This window comes from Strigops habroptila, chromosome 9, assembly GCF_004027225.2.
Source record: "Strigops habroptila isolate Jane chromosome 9, bStrHab1.2.pri, whole genome shotgun sequence".
NCBI classification, from domain to species: Eukaryota; Metazoa; Chordata; class Aves; order Psittaciformes; family Psittacidae; genus Strigops; species Strigops habroptila.
Genome location: NC_044285.2, coordinates 226331 through 246744, shown reverse-complemented (window position 1 = coordinate 246744; position 20414 = coordinate 226331). Strand labels below are relative to the sequence as shown.

Genomic DNA, 20414 nt, shown 5'->3' with positions numbered 1-20414 from the left:
ATCATAGCTGCCCTTCTGGGAAGGGAGTGCAAGAATGTCTTTAGCTGCAGCTGCTGGTGTGTACTTCCTCATGTAGCTGCGATGGGACCAGCAAGCCTGAATATTCCGTCTTTACCTTTGTGTGTGTGTGTGTGTGTGTGTGCCAGAGCCATGTAAATGCTTTTATCTCTCTTGGACTATACAGCCAGCAGTATTAACACTTAGCTTGCTTGCTGTGATTAGTGAAAGGTGAGACCTGTAGCACTCTCTGCAAGTGGGCACTGGACTGGATGTATGACCCCTAGGAGCAGTTAGCTCAGGAAGCAGTGAGAATGATGCAGAACTGTCAGCATCACGAACTGTCATCGCCTCTCATAGCTCTAGGTTTGAAGAAAGGAGGTAACGGCGGTGGTGGTGTGGGCTGAGCACCCTGCAGGAACCTGCCCTTTCTGTGGGGGAAGTTGGACTCTCCAGGCACCCAGCACTGGAGCTGAATCAGGTGTAGGGACAACACCTCATGTTACTGGCCTTTGGTACCAGGATAGAGCTCCACTTGCCTGCTTCCCTTTAACAGCAACAGGCTGTCTGACTTTTACCTGCCTTAGTTATGCCTGTAGATACAAGTTCTGTTTCATCAAGAGTCTGTGGTCTCTCTTGCAGTGAGTCTAGCCCGATAAGGGATCTGCTTTAAAGAGAAGCTTGAAAAGGTTTTGGTTATGCCCTCTCCCTTTCCTCACAAAGGCAACCTGAGCTCATGAGGCTTTCCCTGTTAACACCAGGGGCATGCCTGATGCATCAGTGGCTGCTGGCTTCAGCAAGGCTCCAGGTTTTTACCTGCTTCGAGTGTGGTGTGTCATGGCCTCTAGAAATAGCTACAGATAAGGCAGAGGCTTTTTTCTCGGCTAGGAGCAGGGATGTAGAGAACTCGTCGCTTTCTTAGTCCTTACGGCAAAGGTTTTCCTGCTGCTTGATCTGTTTTTTCTGGGAGGGAGGGCCATAAGGGATTGGAGAAAACAACCCTCCTCCTCTCCTTGCCTGGTTTACTTCATTAAATCATCAGCCGTCGAGCTGCTAAGGGCTCGTTCTGCACGGGCAGGAGGACACAGGAGTGGAAATGGTTCCTGGACATGTCGGGAATCCTACTTGTGTCCTCATGTGAAAGCAGAGCTGAGTGGAGCACATGTAAGGTGCCTGTGTACCCTGGTGGGCCAGAGCTGCTGCTCCCGCCAGCAGAGCACTGGTGGCGAATTGCAGCTTTCTCTGCATGCCGGCGGTGCCCGAGGCCTGTGCGGGAGCAGGCAGCACTGGATACCCACGTGCACTGGAGCCAGGCGGACCTGGGTGGCCTCACTGCAGTAGCTGCAAAGTCCAGGCTCGCTGTGTCACCTCTGGTTTCTGTTGGGTTGGTGTCGGCTCCTCCAGTAGATCCAGTGTGTCAGGCTTGCTGGCGAACCGGCATGTGGGAGTGTGGCTGTGGGTCATCATGCTGTGCTTCTGCTCCAGCTCTTTCCCTAAGTGCTTACCTGTCACATCTGTCCATGTGGGGAGCGTGCACAGCCCTTCTGCGTGCAGGTATGCTTTCTTCTGTCTCTTATTTCCAAGGGGATTTCACAAGCAGCTGGATTGCTCTGTGTGTTTCTCCTGCCCGTCCCACCTGTGTTCCTGGTGCGGGGATTCTCACCTACTGTAAAACCGTGCTGCTGGCAGATGGTGGCTCTGCTCGGGGGAGAGGAGCTGCCAGAGCACTGGGAGCTCACAGCTGTACGTGGCAGTGCAGCCTCCTGCTGTGTGCTGGCGGCGAAGGAAACCATGCTCAACAGAGGAGGAAACTCAGGGACTTGGTCTGGGGGATGCTGAGAGCATGAGAAGCAGTGGTAGTGTCTCATGCCCATTTTTAGGAAGTAGTTCATAATATGAGGTGTTCACAATGTCCTCTTCTCAAGGTTGCACTTGCATGGGAGGAATGCTTTTCACCGCTTTCCAGTTGGGGAAAACACAGTAAAGGGCAACTATGTGGCATTATGCGTGTGCAGCTATGGTCAGAGGTGAGCAGCTGTGTCCTTGGTGTGTGCGGGGCATGCGTATGGTGTATTCAAACCCGGCTGCTGCTGTGGCAGGCAGTGCTGCTGCTGTAGGTGACAGTGCAAAACACACTCCTTTCTTTCCTGGTGTTTATGAAGCAGAGCTTGTATCCCGATCATCAGCTTCTGTGGTCATTGAGTAAATCGGAGCCAGCTTGCAAACTCAGGACCCCTGACCTGCAACCCAAACTGTTGCTGATGTTTCCTCTGTGTCCTTTTTCCCTGCCAAAGACTTGTCACTTCTTCCTTTCCCTCCTCCCTGCAAACTCATGTGCCTCTGAAACAGATCTCTCTGTTATTGCAGGTCTTCTTGAACTGAAAGGATGAAAATTGGCGATTGGAAAACACCGTCACTGCCCTAAGCTTCGTCCTAACTTCTGGAGTCCCAGTTGATGTCTTTGGGTGTATGAGCCTGTGAGAGTGTCCACTGTCCCCTTCCATGATTTAGACAGTGGCTTGGAGCATGCATCATTGTAAGGTTTACATGATTTCAGTGCTGGCGGTGACACTGTCTCTTTCCCAGTCGGTGTAAAGGGGTTAACTTTGCACAATGGAGCTGCCCATCTAAAATGATCCTGAATCCTGGATCCCCTCCCACCCTGAGGGTCTCTTCCTGCTCCTCTCCTTTGTGCTGGGCAACACGGTCCCTGGGCTGACTCAAGCCAGATGAGTCCCTGCCCTCCCCACCATCACCGCTTCCAGTAGCACGGCTGGCCCCGGCTCACCCTGCCTCTGACCTTCTCTCTCCCTTTCTGCATGCTGGGATTCCAGAGCGGGATGGTCGGCCACCGGAGCTACAATGTCGTCCCTGACGACCTCCAGTGAGGGAGAGAACTCCACTCCCAGGTTTGTTGTCGGTTCCAGGGATGATGAGACGGACTTTCTGGGATCAAACATGAAGACAGACGAAACAGATTTCTTTGAAGATGATGAAGAGGAGGAGTTGGTAAGGAGGTGCCAGTGTTCTGGGTTGGAGCATCTGTGCAGGATTCCTGGGTCTCAGCCAGGGTTTGTGTGGTTGCTGCTGAGGCCGCGGGCAGTCGGGACTCCTGGGAACGTGGCACAGGCTGTGTGGCATCGCTGTGCTGCCGCGCTCACTTCTCATGCTGCAGCAATCCCAGCCTTTTTGCTTGCAGGTCTTTTTCAGGTGCAACAGCAGATTTCTTTGTCCTAGCAACTTAACCCTGACTCTCCCATAAACCTTCCTGTTTCACGAGGGAAATTTCTGAGACAAATTCTGGGAGCTGTGAAAAGGGCAGAGCTGTGTCTGCAGAAAGGAAGAGTTTATTATTTTCTGTAACCTCTAGGAACAGGATGCAGAAACGAGAATGATTTCCATCTCCTGACTGCTTTTGGCCCCTGTTCAGTGTCATGTTAAATGTTACATTTGCCGTTCTGCACGAGACCTGGATGCAGCAGGGGCTTTGCTGCTGGCTGTGTGAATTGCTGGGACCATACACCAGTGCAGTGTCATTTCCATTGCCTCTGTACCCAGAGTCTCCGTTGCAAGCGGGTTGTTCAAACCCATGCAGTGTTGTGTACCTTCACAGTCAGTGGAGCTATTTATGAGGTGTGGTGAAGGATTTGGAAACGCTTTCATTTCCCAGATGTTTTTGCTGCGGAGTCTTGACTTTGCAAGTCAGTGCAGTAACTTCCAATGTCTCAGCTTACGGTTTGAAGCCACAGTTTTGTGATGGGTAACCCCCAGTCCTGTGTTTGTTCTGCACTGCTGCATTTCTACACTGTTATATTTTAAATTCAGTAAAGTAGTTGACTCTGTACTAAACTGATCTCTGTCTTCCTTTAGCCACCTGAACGGCAGATTGTGGTTGGAATCTGTGCCATGACCAAAAAGTCCAAGTCAAAGCCCATGACACAGATTCTGGAGCGTCTGTGCAAGTTTGAGTATATCACAGTGGTGATTATGGGGGAAGATGTTATCCTGAATGAACCGGTGGAGAACTGGCCCTCTTGTGACTGCCTCATATCCTTCCACTCCAAAGGTAAAAAGTCTGTGGCAGGCTTTAGCCTACTTGAGATCTGGGCAAGGGACCTTCCACTCATTCTCCACTCCCTGCCTTTGTATTTCAGGATTCCCCCTGGATAAAGCAGTTGCTTATGCCAAGCTGTGCAAGCCATTTTTGATTAATGACCTTGATATGCAGTATTATATCCAGGACAGGTAGGTGTGTGTGATCCACTAAAGCACCTTCCCTCTTCCTTTGTGTGATTCTTCTCCTCAGCATGCTGTGCAAACTTAGTCTTCCTGGCCACATGCAAATGAGTGAGATGGGGAGGAAGGGGACCCCTCTCTGTCTTGAGGACTTTTTGTGTTCATTTGACTTTGTTCTTCATCAGTGGGAGTGAAGCCTTTCCCTTGGCACATACTGAGGACGTTCTAGACTCTTGTGATACCATTTCTGTCCTCAACAGGCGTGAAGTATATCGGATCCTTCAAGAAGAGGGAATAGACTTGCCCCGCTATGCTGTGCTCAATCGAGATCCTGACAGACCAGAAGGTCAGTGTCCAGGCTCTACCGAAAGCCATTGTCACGTACTGCACTATTTAAGATACTCTGCAGGGAACAGGTACTGACAATCAACTTGGAGAGGCCTGATTCGCAAGTCTGGGTTTTTTTGTGAGCAAAGGTCCCAAGAGCAGAACTGTCTGCCGGGCCAGGACTGAAGGGCTTCGGCTCTGCAGTGGGGCTGTGGCACCCTTTCCTAACGTGCTGCTGCTGTGCTTTGTCTCCAGAGTGCAACTTGGTGGAAGGAGAGGACCACGTGGAGGTAAATGGAGCTGTTTTCCCAAAGCCATTTGTAGAGAAGCCAGTCAGTGCTGAAGACCATAATGTGTATATTTACTACCCGACGTCAGCGGGTGGGGGCAGCCAGCGGCTCTTTCGGAAGGTGAGGAGGGGGACTCCAGGTTTGGTGTTGGAGCCAACATATCTGTGGCTCTGAAACCCATGTGGCTTCAGGAGAGAGTGTTGGGGCAGGTGGAGGGGAAAGGAAGGGTTTGTGTTAGAACTTAGAACTTCTGGTTCAACCCCATCTACCTAGGGACTGCAGAAGGATGTATTTTAGTGGTAGTGCTGGCTTTGCCTTCCCCAACCTCTGTTTGACCTGTGTCCTGTCTAGCAGTCACAGAGCTGTGTTCCTTGTTGAACTGCATACTGTTTTTTCCAGATCACTTCCTCAGTTTATGAAGATAATTTTTTTTTAAACTTATGTTCCCGTCCTCTAACATCATCGTTGCCCTTCTCAGTTTAGTGTAGCTTGAAAACATGATAAATTCGGTATTTCATTCCTAGACTACACAGGGCATCTGCCCTTACTCACTTCCACTTTGCCAGCACACAGTTAATAGCGGTGATGTATCTTCTTCCCAATCAGTTACATATCTGCCATTAATAAACGGATTGTTTCCTTAGGTAATGTGCAGGAATGCCACTTGAGGTTGTATCCAAAGCCTTACTAAAAATGAAAACAACATCATCCTCTACCCATAAGATCAGTCAACTGTCTGAGAAGGAAGTTAAATTGCTCTGATTGTTGCCCATCATCATTTATTCTCATTTGATTATTAGCTAGGCTCCTTAGCCACTGTTCTTTGTTCCATATCCTTGTAGTGATTGGAGTCAACCTAATGATCTGTAATAACTTTTCTTGTCTTTAAAGCCTGGAAGAGGTTGTGTTTTGGAGTCTCTTTTGTCATATATAAATAAGTGTGCTGGAATAGGTGGGGGGTTTGAGAGGCATTCTGCTAATTCTTGGCATGTGGGATGAAACTTACTCTTCTTGTTCTTCCATCTAAGAAAAGGAGCTCCATGTTCTTCCCTGAGGTGTTTATTCTGTGCTTTCAGATTGGCAGCCGGAGTAGTGTGTACTCCCCAGAGAGCAGTGTGAGGAAGACAGGTTCATACATTTATGAGGAATTCATGCCTACAGATGGCACTGATGTAAAGGTAAGGAAGACCTTGGATTAGCTCCATCCTTCTCCAGGCCTGGGGTTCCTGAAGGTTGGGCAGTCCTCCTTAGTACTACTTAGATTCTGGAGTGTTTGTTTGTGAGGTGCTGGCTGTACAGCCTGGATCCCAAAGTGGGGAGCAGGTGTTCTGGAGGTTGTAACAGGAGGAGTATGAGACCGTTTGTTCTTCTCCTTTCTGCGTCTGCAGTAGAAACACCTTCTGGAAGCTGCAGTCAGTCTAGGTGGTTATGTCAGGTACGCCTATTTCTCTTCCCAGGTGTACACTGTGGGGCCGGACTATGCCCATGCCGAGGCTCGCAAATCTCCTGCTTTGGATGGAAAGGTTGAACGGGACAGTGAAGGGAAAGAAATCCGTTACCCGGTCATGCTGACTGCCATGGAGAAATTAGTTGCTCGGAAAGTCTGTGTAGCCTTTAAGGTCTGTGTTTTCTCTCCAATGCAAGCAGGATACTCCACGAATGTCTGATCTAAATCTCAGTCAGTGTTAAAGGCTGAGCTCTATTACCCTGATGTGTGTCCGGTGCTGCAGTCTAGTTGCTGTCTCTGCTGGCTAGGCACAGCTGGTCCTGCTGGCCATGGCAGACTGCTGGTCAGAGATGACCAGGAAGGCAAGAGGGCCTGCAGCAGATGCCCTCTCTGCTCGCAGGTGGCTGGTGTCCAGCATACATCTGAGTATTCGATATCAGATTCTGAGCATGCTGCTGTCCATCTGGCCTGTGCTTGTCCCATCTTTACTGTTTCCTAGTTGTGCTTGTGTGCAAAATTTGGTCTTCTTTTCTTCTTCTTTCTTCTGTTTTTGATCTGTCAGGAGCTGCTCTTGACTGAAGCTTTTAGAGCTCCGGGAGGTGCGGGGTGGCTCTGAGAGCTTAATCCAGGGGCTCATGGGTTGAGCTTTTGATACAGCTGTGAGGGTTTAAAGGCTCCTCTAAGGGGCCTGTTCCTGCTGGCTGGTGGCTATATTTTCACACTTCTGGAGGGCTCATGGGGCAGGCATGGAGTGGAGAATGTGGAGAACGGCTGCAGCACCAGCGGAGCGGCACTGGGCAGTGTGCACTGGCTGCTCTGTGTGTGCCAGAGCTGCTGTCCCCTCCTGCACTCCCTTACAGTGTGCCTGAGTCCTGCGTCCTCTGCTTCATCATGCAGCAAACAGTGTGTGGGTTTGACCTCCTGCGGGCAAACGGCCACTCCTTCGTCTGCGACGTGAACGGCTTCAGCTTTGTGAAGAACTCCATGAAGTATTACGATGACTGTGCCAAAATCCTTGGGTATGTAAAATTCGAGTTTTGATAACAGGTAAAGTAACTCATATCAAAGTAAACTGAATGTGGAGTGCTGATCAGTACGTTGGAGAGGTCTGCAGGTGGTTCATACGGGGACATTTGTTTAGCAGGTGAGAGCTTGGCTCTGGGAGAAATGGGTTAATTACTTTTAGCCCTTGGAGCTCCTGCCTGTGTTGGCATTAGCTGTCTAGTCTACAGCTAGATGTATCTTACAGGACTTTCCATTGGGTGCTAAGTCCAGCTGCAGTATTGGTGATGTGAGGGAAATTGGTGTCCCTTTGAGGTGCCCTAACTAGCCAGTCCATGGTGTCGTAGATATCTCTGCAAGGAAGATGAAGAGAAATTCTGTGGCTCTCAAAGTCTTTCAGCTTGGACCACTAAGGAATGAGAAGGTGGAGAGCCAAGGGAATGGAATTTCTTGTGAGATTTGTATTATAATCTCTTCCAGAAATATAATCATGCGGGAATTGGCTCCCCAGTTTCATATTCCCTGGTCCATCCCAACAGAGGCAGAAGACATTCCCATTGTCCCGACAACTTCAGGCACCATGTGAGTACCTGCATCTTCTCAAAAGAACGCTGGTGATGGCTGCATGAGGGACAAAGTGCAAACCCTGTCCCAGGGACAGACATTACCCAGCAGCATGACGTTCTCCAGCTGCTGTGTTGGTTGCAATCCTGAAATGCCTGTGGAAAGGCTTAGCCATGCACACAAAAGGAGTGATGACTGGTAAACAAGTTGTGGGTTTGATGAATGCAGACGAGCAGCCATTGAAGGAATTGCAGGAACTGCTCACATGGCTTTCAGAAGGCCCAAGTTCTTCGTCAGCACAGAAAGCTGATGAGGGCATCACTGCAGCTGGCTCAGCGTTCAGCAAGCTGCTGCTCAGGGAAGAAGTGTGTGGAGCTGCCAGTGGAAAGGGTGGAAAACAATCAGCTGAAGTGCTCACGTTACCTGTGCACTTGCAGACCCTCACTTTATTGTCCACATGTGAGCCTAAAAGATCAAAGGCAGAAGTTTCTTTATGATCCTCAGCACACCTGCGCACTTGGGAGAGGTGAAAAAAGTAGGTGCTACTATAGGAAACCAGATGACCTGGTAGTGTCTGCAGTACTTTGGCTGCTTTTACAGCCTTGCACTTGGTTTAGTCTGGGAGTTCTGCCCAGGAAAGCAGCTGTCAAAAGGATGGAACTGAAAGAACAATGGGAAACTGCTTTCTGGTGGCAATTCTGGAGTGTAGGGGCACATTTGTCAGGTGTACCTTGTGTTTCTTCAGGATGGAGCTTCGTTGTGTTATCGCAGTCATCCGGCATGGAGATCGCACCCCAAAGCAGAAGATGAAAATGGAAGTGAAGCATCCCCGGTAAGAGTCAAGGCAGGAAGATGCTGTGCTGCTGGGAAGTGAGGAGGGCCTGTTTCCTTTCTCAAGAGGAGGAGCACAAGGGCTGAGTGCGTGGGAGGCAGTGCTTTTTCCTGGCTCTGTTCAAGCAAATGCTTTCTGCCCAGTTGAGGGAGCCCCCTTTCCCCATAAGGATCTGGCACCTTCTGTGTGAACACTGCAAGAAAGAGCGAAGTTCTGCTAGGAGCTGCAAAGGAAAGTGCCCCTGTTGTGGTTTAAGCCCAGCCAAGAACTTGGCACCACGCAGCCGCTCGCTCACTTCCTCCTTTCTTCTCCCCGGCTCCCAGTGGGATGGGGAGGAGAATGGAAAGAATGTAAATCCCACGGGTTGAGATAAGAACAGTCCAGTAACTAAGGTATAATACAAAACCACTACTGCTACCACCAATAATAATAATGATAAGGGAAACAACAAGGGGAGAGAATATAAAACTAAAAAGGGAAGGGGAAAAAAACCCCACCAACAAACACAAGTGATGCACAACACAATTGCTCACCACCCGCCGACCCATACCCAGCCCAATCCCAGCAGCGATCTGGGCCTTTTGGGTGGCTCCCCTCAGTTTCTATACTGGGCATGATGTGCTGTGGGATGGAACACCCCTTTGGCTAGTTTGGGTCAGGTGTCCTGGCTCTGCTCCCTCCCGGCTTCCCATGCCCCTCCTCACTGCAGAGCATGAGACTGAGAAAGTCCTTGCTCGCGTAAGCGCTACTGAGCAACAGCTAAACCATCGGTGTGTTACCAGTGTTATTCTCAAAGCCAAAGACTAAAGCCAAGACCCAGCACTGTGCCAGATACTAGGAAGGAGAAAAATGACTGTTAGAGCTGAACCCAGGGCAGCCCTACTAAATGGGAAGCTGGTGGCTGCTTCCTTTTTGTACCTGCAGCTGGAAACACTTGTTTTTATCAGAGTTTCTGAAGCACAGGAAGGAGCCATTGGGTCTCCTTGTTCTCCCTGAAGAACAGAGCATGAACGCCTATGTAGGGATGACAGTCCTTGTAGCACTAAACCAGCAGAAACTGGATCAGGGCTCTTTGTTGTCTGTTCAGGTTCTTTGAATTATTTGAGAAATATGATGGCTACAAGACAGGGAAGTTGAAGCTGAAGAGACCGGAGCAGCTACAGGTGAGGGGAGTCCTGTCTGGGGCTACTGTGTGGAACGTGCAGGTAATACAGATCCCAGTGTGAGGCAATTCTTTGGGAGGGTGGAAACCTTCAAAAGGGTGACAGTCTCATGCACAAACGCTCCCTTTATTACTCCCCACCCTGTGCACCCTCAGCTGGGTGATAGCAGTTCCATTCTGAGAGCAGAACGGAAACTGTTCCTGGCTGATACAGAGACTGTAGGATGGGGATGACCTGATGCAACTTGCCCATCTGCTGTGGATGCCTCTGGTGAAAGATGGGTTGAGGTGAGGGAGTGGGGTCGTTGGAGGCACCTGCTTGGTTCTGAGCAGGGCTGGAGCACAAGGTGGGGATGAGCCAAACTGCAGCATGAAATTTGTCCTGCCTGAGCTGTGACTTGTGAAGTGACTTGTCCCTGGTGCGTGTCTGTGTGAACCTGATGCTGGGTGAAGCCATCTGGAGGCCTCGCAGGAGTACAGTGGTGAGTCCAAGGGAGAGTTGCTGGATGCTTGAGACTGTCTGCTCCCCAACAGGAAGTGCTGGACATTGCACGGCAGCTTGTGGTGGACCTGGGAACCCACAGTGACTGTGAGATTGAGGAGAGGAAATCCAAACTGGAACAGCTAAAGAGCGTCTTGGAGATGTAAGGGCTCATATCTCAGGGCACTCTGAGTTTGCCTTAGAGCTGTGGGTCTGGTGTTGGCGTCACAGAAGCAAAGGAAGGGTTTCTCTCAGAACCGTAGCTCGCTGTGGCATACATAGGCAGTGTCTGTGCTCAAGCCATATCTGTGGAGCTCAGAGGATGATTTTGTGCTGTGATTCCTTCCCCTGCTCTCTCTGTTCACTAGGGATGTGGTTCTCCTCAGGGTGCTGGCAGACTGGGCTTTTTTTCTGTGATCTTATTAATTCACTTGGTAGAGATGTAGCTAGAAATGAACTAAGGCTGATTAAAGCCCCAATAAGGTACGAGAGCACAGACAGCTGTCAGCTGAAGGGCAGGCAAGTGAGTGGATCTTTGACTTGAATTTGGGGGAGTTGTTTGGCTGGTTTTGAGGCTGCATGTTGGGTCACAGGTAGATGGCAAAAATGTTCATGTTGCGTTGCAATTGGTGTTACAGCATGAAGTCTCTTGCCTGTGCTGTATTTCTGCTGTGTGCTGCCTGGAGACCTCTGGGCAAAGGGTGAGTGGAGTTGATTTGTTTGAATTGTTTCCCTCCCTCTCCTTGTGACAGGTATGGACATTTTTCTGGCATTAACCGTAAGGTTCAGTTGACCTATCTGCCTCATGGACATCCAAAAGCTGCAAGTGAAGATGAAGGTAAAGAAACTTGGCCTCTGGACATGCAAGCAATATAAGTGACATGTATCTTACCTTTGCTCACACCATAGGAGGATTGGAGTGATGCATAATGTAGTGTTCCAATATACCATGACGGTGCCACAGGGCTTATGCTTCCAATTTAATGAATGTCAGCCTGTACCTTTAAAAAATAGTGTCTCTTAATTTCATACCTGCTGGTTTGCCTCCTGGGAATTTTGGGTCAGGCTTGTGTAGAGAACGCTCTGCAAAGTGCTGATGACAGTCTCCTCTTCCTCCCCTTCTCTCCCCGTGCAAGCTCAGCTGTGAGATCTGATGTAGTGAGTAACTGTTTGTGTTCTAGAAGCTCGACGAGAGTCTTCCCCATCTCTTCTCTTGGTGCTCAAGTGGGGTGGGGAGCTGACTCCAGCAGGAAGAGTCCAGGCAGAAGAGCTGGGGCGAGCCTTCCGCTGTATGTACCCCGGTGGCCAAGGTGAGCTTTGCCCATGTGTCTTTTCCTGTCCTGTGGCTCTGCCAGGCTGCCCAGCTCAGCAGTCAGCAGCGTGCAGGATGCTCAGCCTGTGCAGGGCTGTGTGCAGCCTCTGTGACTCAGGTCTTCACTAGTTTTGTGCTTTTGGCTAGGATAGGATAAATAATTCCAGTGGGTTTTGCAGCCAAAGCTTCCTAAGCTGGCTAGAGATGTCTGCTGCAGCGGGTAAACTCTAGCTTGTCTTGGAGCACAATAGCATTCTTCCAACTAGTGTGCCAGTATTCACAAAAGAGGAGCCGTTCTAATAAGATATGTTCAGCAAATATGATTCAGAATTTCCATATGATTAACAAGTAATTTAGGTCAGATGTAGAAAACAGGAAATCTTACCTTGGAACACAGGTAATTCTGCCTCGAGCCAGGAGAACAGGAAGGTAACTTCTCCATATTTTCTCTGCCATAATTCTGTGACTCTGAAAAGCGTTTAGTACACAGGCAGCTCAGCAAGAGCTGGGGGGGAAAAAGGCTGAGATTGCCTTTTGTTATCCAAGTAAAGAGTCAGAAGTCATACACTGCTACTGTATTGATCTGATGAGACCAGTATTGGATACCACTTCTCCTGCACTTGTATGCTTAATTAATTCAATTTAATTAATTAAATTTGAAAGTAATTAAGGTAATTTAAATGGAATAAGTTTCCTTCTGGAATAAGGAAGAGTTACCCTCAGTGGAAGAGGATTGGGTCAGGGAATACTCAAGCAAACTGGACATAGTAAGTCCATGGGCCCTGCAGGATCACCCTCGAATGCTGAGGGAGCTGGCAGATGTCACTGTGAGGCCACTTTAGATTATCTTCGAAAGGTGGTGGGGACTGGGGGGGTGCCTGAGGGCTGGAGGAGAGGAAATGTCCCTTCTAGCTTCAAAAATGACAAGAAGGGGGACCCAGGGAGGCTGGTCAGCCTCGCCACGGTCTCTGGGATGCTTATAGAGCAGCTAATCCTGGAAACCATTTCTTGCCTTCATGACAAGGCCTGTGTGCCATTCTTGAAGATGGGAATGGTGAGTTAGAAAGGCTGGGGACTTCCCAGGCCTGTTGTGGGTCTCTGAAGCCCGGAACTGAGAGGATCAGCCACTGACTTGGACAAGAGACTGGGGAGACAAGAAGACAGGGTGCAGGAGAGGCCATTCCAGTTGAAGCACAGGGACTAGATTGCAGTGGAATGACCCAAAGCCTGAGAAGAGACCTGTCTGCAGAGCTCTGGTCAAGTGGAGTGCAGTTACCAGCAAGCTGGGCTGAGACCTAGTCTACACCATTTCTGAACTGGCTGCTCTGTATGTGGTGAGCACCGAGTGGTTGCCCTCTTGCTCGCAGTAGAGCTCGGTGTGAGCACGTGCAAAGGTGACTTTAGTCCTTCTGACTCATGGCTTTGGAGATTTCTGCTTCACACGGTCACTCATGGAGAGGGAGAGATCTTATTTTGCAGTGAGATGCTGTGTTCCTGGGTAGCAGATGGAACATGGCAGCTTTGTCCAGACAGATAGCTGACTTGTGGCTGGTGTCTGTCCTCGGCTAGCAGGGTGTTTCTCTGAGTTGTGAGCTCAGAGCTGGGAGCATTTTTCCCATCTTCTCATGCAGTGTGACTGGGTACTGTGCAAAATCATCACGGGATTCCAGGCAGCAGGAAATTAGTCACCACTGCACTGTCTTTGGAGGGTCAGTCTTGAGCTGCATGAGCTGCTTTCTGCCATTTGTGATCTGGCTCCTGTGGTTGACTCAGCCATCATAAACAAACCGTCAGTTCGTGCTGTGAGATGTGCTTTGGGAGCCAGGAGCCTTGCTGCTGAGCAGCTCTGCCTGTAGTTCTGATGGCAGACACACGTTGAAGAAGGCAGGGGTTTGTGCATCTCAAGCTATCCAGGCAAGCAGAGCAGTCATGGACTGCTCAGGGAGGGCTGCTGCAGAATTTGGGCAGCATCGGATTTCACTGGTGGATGTTTGCTTTTTTTTCTCTCAAAATGAACTTTCCCAAGTTAAGCAAAATGTGAATCCCATTGCAGTCATCGTGGACAGCCGGAACGGTCTCGTTCGGAGCAGCCTAAATGCTGGCTGTGGAAGTGATTCATTCTCTGCATAACTTTGTCACTACAATGAAGTCTGTTGTCTAAAGCAGTACTTTCAGCTGATAGTTTTGCAGGTGTCAGAATATCCATTTTGAGTTTGTTCTCTGTTCCAGGCGACTACGCTGGTTTCCCTGGATGCGGCTTGCTCAGGCTGCACAGCACCTACCGTCATGATCTCAAGATCTACGCCTCAGATGAGGGACGAGTTCAGATGACAGCAGCAGCTTTTGCAAAGGTTCTTCTTCCCTTTTGAGCATCTGTTAGTTCTGCTACAGTAGTCTTAAAATATGCTAGTTCTAAAGGAAAACCTCTGGTGATAAGTAAGGAGCTGTCCTAGGAGCTTCCCCCTCTCTGTTGGGAGGATGGTGGTACACTAAATAGCAGGCGTATGGGTCAGTACTGGAAATCCAGTGTAGCTGCATATGTATGCTGTGTTTAGTATCCTGTCCAGGATAGGACTCGGGCTGGAGAAGGGGTTATTTATGCTGTATTGCTGGTGTTTGATGTCAGAGCACATCAAACCTGTTGCTGAGTATTAATTGCCTCCAAAATGAGTGTTTCTTGGATGACTGCCCAGCCAGAGCAGTTATTCCTTGACTGCTGGATTTAAAATGGGAATGAAATGTCTTTGGTGCAATATGGGGTGGGGAGAAAACAGGTTCATCTGCAATTAAAGCTTGAGCCAAGGGTGACCTTAGCTGTTCTTCAGAGCCTCTGCTGTATCAGCATTTTCCTGCAGACTGGCCTGGCTGTTCAACAATTGCCTAGACAGATCTGGGCTGTGCAGGCTGTGCTGGCCTTTCACGTCGGGTAGGTCTAGGAGCATTCCAGAGTCACTGCTGGCTGTAGGTTCTGTTGCTGTCTAACTGCTCCTCAAGGACAGTTGGGATTTCACTTAAGTTGACTGAAGGCTGGCCATGAAACTACCAGAAATGCTTGTTGCTTGGGTTGCACATAGCTGAAATCTTGTTTGGTGTTGCTTTAGGGTCTGCTGGCCCTGGAAGGAGAGCTGACCCCCATCCTGGTGCAAATGGTGAAAAGTGCCAACATGAATGGTCTCCTGGACAGTGACAGCGATTCCCTTAGCAGCTGTCAACACAGAGTGAAGGCACGACTGCACGAAATCATGCAGAAGGATGCCGAGTTCTGTGAAGAGGATTATGAAAAGGTAAAGCACCTGTGGGGCTTTATCGCTTCCTGTATCTGGAAGGAGAACAGTGGTGGTTTGATGTGAAGCCTGCTGGTATGTGAACAGTAGTTGGTTAGTCTGTTCAAAATGACAGGATATAACTGAACTTGGGAAGGGAAAGGGCAGGTTAGGGTTTCACCTGCCCTCTTCCAGGTGAAAATCCTCAATGTTGCTCCACTGTTCCCTTCAAGAATCACCTGGTACTTTCCTCTCCCGTTAGAAGTCCCAGTGCATTTTATTCTTATGGACGTGCTAAAAGAAGAGTTCTCGTGGTTTGCTGCACACTGCCCAGTTGCTGTGGACAGGCAGTGCGCCGTGCCACATCCCAGATCTGTGCTCTGTGCTCTGTGCATGTGTGAACACATCTTTTGGATACAAACCCTTTTGTGTTCCTATCAGTGTCTGATAAGTGCAGAGCAGAGAGCATAGGCTACATCCAGCACAGCAACCAATAAAAGCACTACAGCTGCTTCTCCAGCGAGTCCCCAAACCACCATTTTTCCCAGACTGAGATCTGGTTACTGGGGTGAAAGCCACCACCATTAAGAAACAGATTTACCATCTCAAAGAACTATTTAAAACTTCTGTGAAACCCTTCTGCTCGAGCACAGAAGCTAAGTTAGACAAGAGTGGATATTGTAGGTGGAGGGAGGTCCGATCCGATAGTAGCAGTTGTTTGCTCCCTCTGACTTTGGTCCCGAGAAAGTTTTAAAACATGCCTAAGTACCCCTAGGAATAGGCCAGCTTCTTGCACTCTGCTGGGGACACTTCTGTACCTGATCAGAAAGCAGTAGAGCTGCAAAAGGCAGACATTGTGTGTTTCCAGTTTGTGAGGATACTAACTAATCTCTACTGGTATCTTCTCTCAGCTAGCACCTACAGGCAGTGCTTCTCTGCTCAACTCCATGATGTTTATCCAGAACCCAGTTGAGGTCTGTAACCAGGTGTTCAGCCTGATTGAGAATCTCACCTCCCAGATACGAAAACGTCTGGAAGACCCAAAATCTGCGGGTGAGCATCGGAACTGGAAAGGGTCTGGAGCAGATTCTTTATCGTTACCTCTTCAGAGCTCCCAAACACCACTATGGTTTATGTTTGTAGCAAAGAAATTCTAAAGTGAAAATTCTAAAGTGAAATTCTGTATGTGCTATTGATGTAGAAGGCTCCTATTCCACTTTCAACTACTGTTAAAGAGAGCTGTGATGTATAGGGAATGATACGTGCATCTTGGGTTTGGAGTGAATGTGAAGAGCAGCAGTATAGCCTGGAGAGGGAGGCCCGACTTTTTCAGGAATTTCCTGGAGGGAGCTCAGGACTATAACCAGCAAGTTTATCAGTCATGATTTGCTCATCTCTAAGAACTTTCCTAGTAACAATGCAGAGGTTTTTAAGAGGCATCTGTGGGACATTTCACACAGTTCATGGCAGATATGAGCCAACAGGCAAGTAGCTTCACTTTTCTCAAGTAGTTTGGAAGTAGCTTGTTGCTGCATGTTGAAAGTCCATGCAACATTGTGTATTGCATGGAGTCCAGTGGCTTTTCCAGTCTAGGATCCCTGTGAGTGACATATGATCAGAGCCCTTCTGTGCTGGGAGAAGGGAGTCATAGCTGTCACTTGAACTCTACACAGAAGCAGTGAGGATGTGAATGTGGTTGGGTGTTCTCTGTATTTAGACCTGCAGCTGTACCACAGCGAGACTTTAGAACTGATGCTGCAGCGCTGGAGCAAGCTGGAGCGAGATTTCCGCATGAAGAATGGGCGCTACGACATCAGCAAGATCCCCGATATCTATGACTGCATCAAGTACGACGTGCAGCACAACTGTGCACTCAAACTGGAAGGCACAGCTGAACTCTTCAAACTCTCCAAAGCACTGGCAGATGTGATTATACCCCAGGTACAGCCTGTCTTGCACATGTGATGTTGCCTGTGGTGTCAGTTTCTGACCCTTTCCCTATCTGTTTTTCTTGGTTCTCTTGCACATTAACTCTCAAGGCAGTGTATCACAGGTGTTCCTCGGATATATCTCGAAGTGTTCATATGAGCCCAAAACCATTTGTGGCTTAAGGTGTGGCAGAGCTGGCTTCCTGGATGGGGATTCTGACAGCATCAGAATAATGAACAGATGATGCAGCAGCATTTCCATGTTCACATTAGTGCATTATAGCACAGCTGCAAGCTGCGTGTGTGCCATAGCAACATCCCATTCTCCACATTCAAGACTGAACAGGGGAAAAGAGATTTCTGTCTTAAACTCAAGTTCTGGCAAGTTTGTTATTCTTGTCAAACTAGAACTTGTTCAGTTGGCAAAGTTGGCTTGTTTCTCACAAAGTTTATGCCCATGAACATGGGAGGAGAAGGGAGGGCCACATGCAATGAATGTCTGTTTTGACCATTGTTCTGTTCCACTTCTGGCAGAAATGCTCCATTTAGATGGGTTGAGCTTCTACCAGCAAGGTCCAATTGCGCTTATGCCCAGAAGTGGTCTTCTAAACTTCTTCACAGTGTTCCTGACAAGATGCAGTTTGGCTATTTCCAGCAAATCACTTCAAGTTTCATCTCTGCAAATAGCAGTTGTTGCATTAATGCTCATGCCAGGCCAGGGTATAAGTTTGTGTGTCATAAAAGGGGGTTCCCCGACGGTGCTTGTGCCTCTCAGCTGCTGGAAGAATAGCGACAGTCACATATAGACAGAGTGGGAGGAGTCTCTGTGCCCTGTTACCCTCTGCAGTATGGGAAAAAAAGTAGAGAAAGTTTTTGTGTGACATTTCCCTTTCTGTCCTTGCTTAACTGTAGTGGTGCTTGCGGAAAGGACTGTTGACGTCCAGCCTCCTTTCATGAGGATGTAGCAAAGAACCAGGGCTTAAGGGTATCTATTGTTTTGTTCCTGCAGGAATATGGGATTAATAAGGAGGAGAAACTGGAGATTGCTATTGGCTTTTGTCTTCCTCTCATTAAAAAGATCCAGTTGGACCTACAGAGAACCCATGAAGATGAGTCTGTCAACAAACTACATCCCTTGTAAGGACTCTGCTGCTGGTGGTGGGGAGGGCAACTTTGGAGCAGTGTGTGGGAACCATGCCAGAAGAGTGTACTGGTGTGGAAGGAGGCACTCAACATACACTGGAGGACACACCAAGAGGGAGGCATGTTGGTGCTTCTAGAACTAGAAGGGAAATGGAAAGGCATGTTGAGACTGCTGAGTGGGAACACAGTGCCACAGGAGCTAAAGCCCACTGTAGTTGAATAGCTGTGACTTCATCCTTGTTTCAGTAAGGGGCAAGTGCTAGTATGATGAGGCCATCTCTGCCCCACCATGTGTCTCCATTAGGATAACATAAAACTTGTTGCTTCTGTGCCTGATGCTCTCACTGTTTGTTCTGTTTCTGCTGCTCTTTGACAATGTGCAGTTATCTTGTTCCATTAGGTGTACAGAAATGCTGTTGTAAGAGAGATGGCAATTCATTGGCAGACTGTAACACTGGGCTAATTTTGGTTTAGGTACTCAAGAGGAGTTCTGTCACCAGGTCGCCATGTTCGGACACGGCTCTACTTCACCAGTGAGAGCCATGTGCACTCTCTGCTCAGTATCTTCCGCTATGGAGGGCTCCTGGATGTAAGTGTCCCAGCAATACTCACAGAGTAAGCCTCCCTGCTTTTTCTCAGTGGCCCTTTCTGAGGTGGACAGTGTATGTTTGTAGGTTGCCCCTCTAGCCAGCTCCCCCAGTAATGCCATGCATTAGTGGCCTCCAGCCAGCTCCATCTGTGCTGTGTTTGCATGTTGCAGCTTCCTGCCTTTCCAGCATGCAGGATTGTTCTTCCTCAATCCTGACACTGCCTGCCTTGCTTGTATAGAGGCATGTTTTCTCCAAGAGCTGTCTTGCTGGTTTCAGATGAGTAGAGTCCTACCTGTGTAGGAGGATAGCAGTATGAGGCAATGGGATGAGGGAATTTCTCTCTTCCTGCTTCCTGCAAGCCTTTATTTCAAGAGCTTGGCCCTGTTATTTAGTGACTTTCTGTCAATTGTAAGTCAATAGATCAGTTTTACTTGGGGTTTGAAATGCATAGGGGGTGCTCTCTAGCAGAGGGACAGATTGCACGTTTTTAGGGGACTAACTCATCCAATCCAACCTTCATTTGTTCACATAGCCTCCTTCCTGAAGGAATTGGCATGCAGACCCTAGGAAAAGCTCTGCTTTAGACTCCTCAAGAGGCTCTCAGATTTATCTTCCCATTTTTAAGCATGGTGTTCTGAAATGCCTTGAGAGTTTGGGCCTGCTTAGCAGGCTTGATTTCCGATGTCTGTGGAAGCTCAGTGTATCTGTAGGCACTGATCATGCAAGTACCTCTGAATTGCTCACTGAATAAGATGTCACTTGATTCCCTGTCTTGAGTGTAAGAGGATGCTGTGTTGCCAGCACAGGGATATTAGGCTGCATCTGGGTTCATTTGTCCCGGTGGGGTTTATTTCATGCCCATCAAGGTAGTGAGATGTCCCACAGCAGCAGGAGTAGCACTTCAGGTACAGCCATTCCCTGCCTGTGTTGGGAAGCAGTGTGGGGTGGGCTGACCTGCCGCCTGAAGCCCCAGGTCCTATGTGGCTCTCTAGACTTTTCATTCAGCATCGTGTAAAAGCAGCTTCACTTTGTCCCTTATGTAGCACAAGTTCCTTCCTTGTGCTTTTATTTTTTGAGATTTCTGTAGCCACTCTTTGGGGATGACTGTGTTTGAGAACCTGCTGTGGGTTATGCTTTTCTCCAGTCAGCACGGCTCAGGGGGCTTGCAGCTGGCTGTGCTCAGGTCTGCACATGGATTGTGTGGGTAGCTGTAGTGTCCCTCTATGTTCCTCTACAGGAAGGAGCAGTTGCTCCTTCCTGTAACCATCCCACCCTCATTGTAAGGTCATCTCTCTTCCTGCAAGTTAAGCAAGGTGGTTTTTGTCCTGACAATGTTGTTATCTTGTTCAGACAAACTCGCTCAGACCCATTTCATTGAATGCTGCAAGGTGTCTGCTGTTGCTTATTCCACGCAACTGTTTATGTGTATATATCAGGAAAACAAAGACCAGCAGTGGAAGAGAGCCATGGACTATTTGAGTGCTATCTCAGAGCTGAACTACATGACCCAGATTGTTATCATGCTCTACGAGGACAACAACAAGGTGAGGGATGTAGCTGTAGGATAAAATACTTCCTGCCACGATGCAAGGCCCAGTCTCTGGGAGATGAGTTCAGCCGGGAAGTCTGTAGCCTGAGCTCTCTCCACTTGTGGGTAAAGATGGACAGATCAATAGCACAACTGTTAGGTTTTATTTTTAGGTGGGAGGCAGCGATCCAGTTAATGCTTGTTACATGACAGCAAATGCCACCCTGAGCAGTAATACCGAACTCAAGTAATCAATACTGTCTATTTTAAAGCATTTCCTAATGCAAAATAATTTACTGTTTCTTAATTAAA

General features: G+C 48.7%; 1 protein-coding gene across 7 annotated transcripts in view; it reads left to right on the top strand.

Moving 5' to 3' along the window:
- The window catches only part of PPIP5K1 (diphosphoinositol pentakisphosphate kinase 1), a 45346-nt gene that overhangs the window by 2734 nt on the left and 22198 nt on the right, over positions 1-20414 (top strand). For 2 of the 7 annotated variants that reach the window (XM_030497816.1, XM_030497820.1), the window contains exons 2-22: positions 2365-3006; positions 3868-4063; positions 4152-4242; positions 4494-4579; positions 4816-4970; positions 5927-6028; positions 6308-6469; positions 7195-7316; positions 7780-7881; positions 8609-8695; positions 9783-9858; positions 10392-10501; positions 11091-11176; positions 11520-11648; positions 13880-14001; positions 14752-14934; positions 15825-15966; positions 16631-16854; positions 17851-17978; positions 18459-18573; positions 20011-20118. In XM_030497816.1, coding sequence (XP_030353676.1) covers positions 2860-3006; positions 3868-4063; positions 4152-4242; positions 4494-4579; positions 4816-4970; positions 5927-6028; positions 6308-6469; positions 7195-7316; positions 7780-7881; positions 8609-8695; positions 9783-9858; positions 10392-10501; positions 11091-11176; positions 11520-11648; positions 13880-14001; positions 14752-14934; positions 15825-15966; positions 16631-16854; positions 17851-17978; positions 18459-18573; positions 20011-20118 — 2673 coding nt within the window. In that variant the 5' untranslated portion in view covers positions 2365-2859. Of the gene's footprint in view, positions 1-1232; positions 3007-3867; positions 4064-4151; positions 4243-4493; positions 4580-4815; positions 4971-5926; positions 6029-6307; positions 6470-7194; positions 7317-7779; positions 7882-8608; positions 8696-9782; positions 9859-10391; positions 10502-11090; positions 11177-11519; positions 11649-13879; positions 14002-14751; positions 14935-15824; positions 15967-16630; positions 16855-17850; positions 17979-18458; positions 18574-20010; positions 20119-20414 lie in introns of those variants that run through there. The other 5 variants (XM_030497817.1, XM_030497818.1, XM_030497819.1 and 2 more) reach the window with 5 other exon arrangements.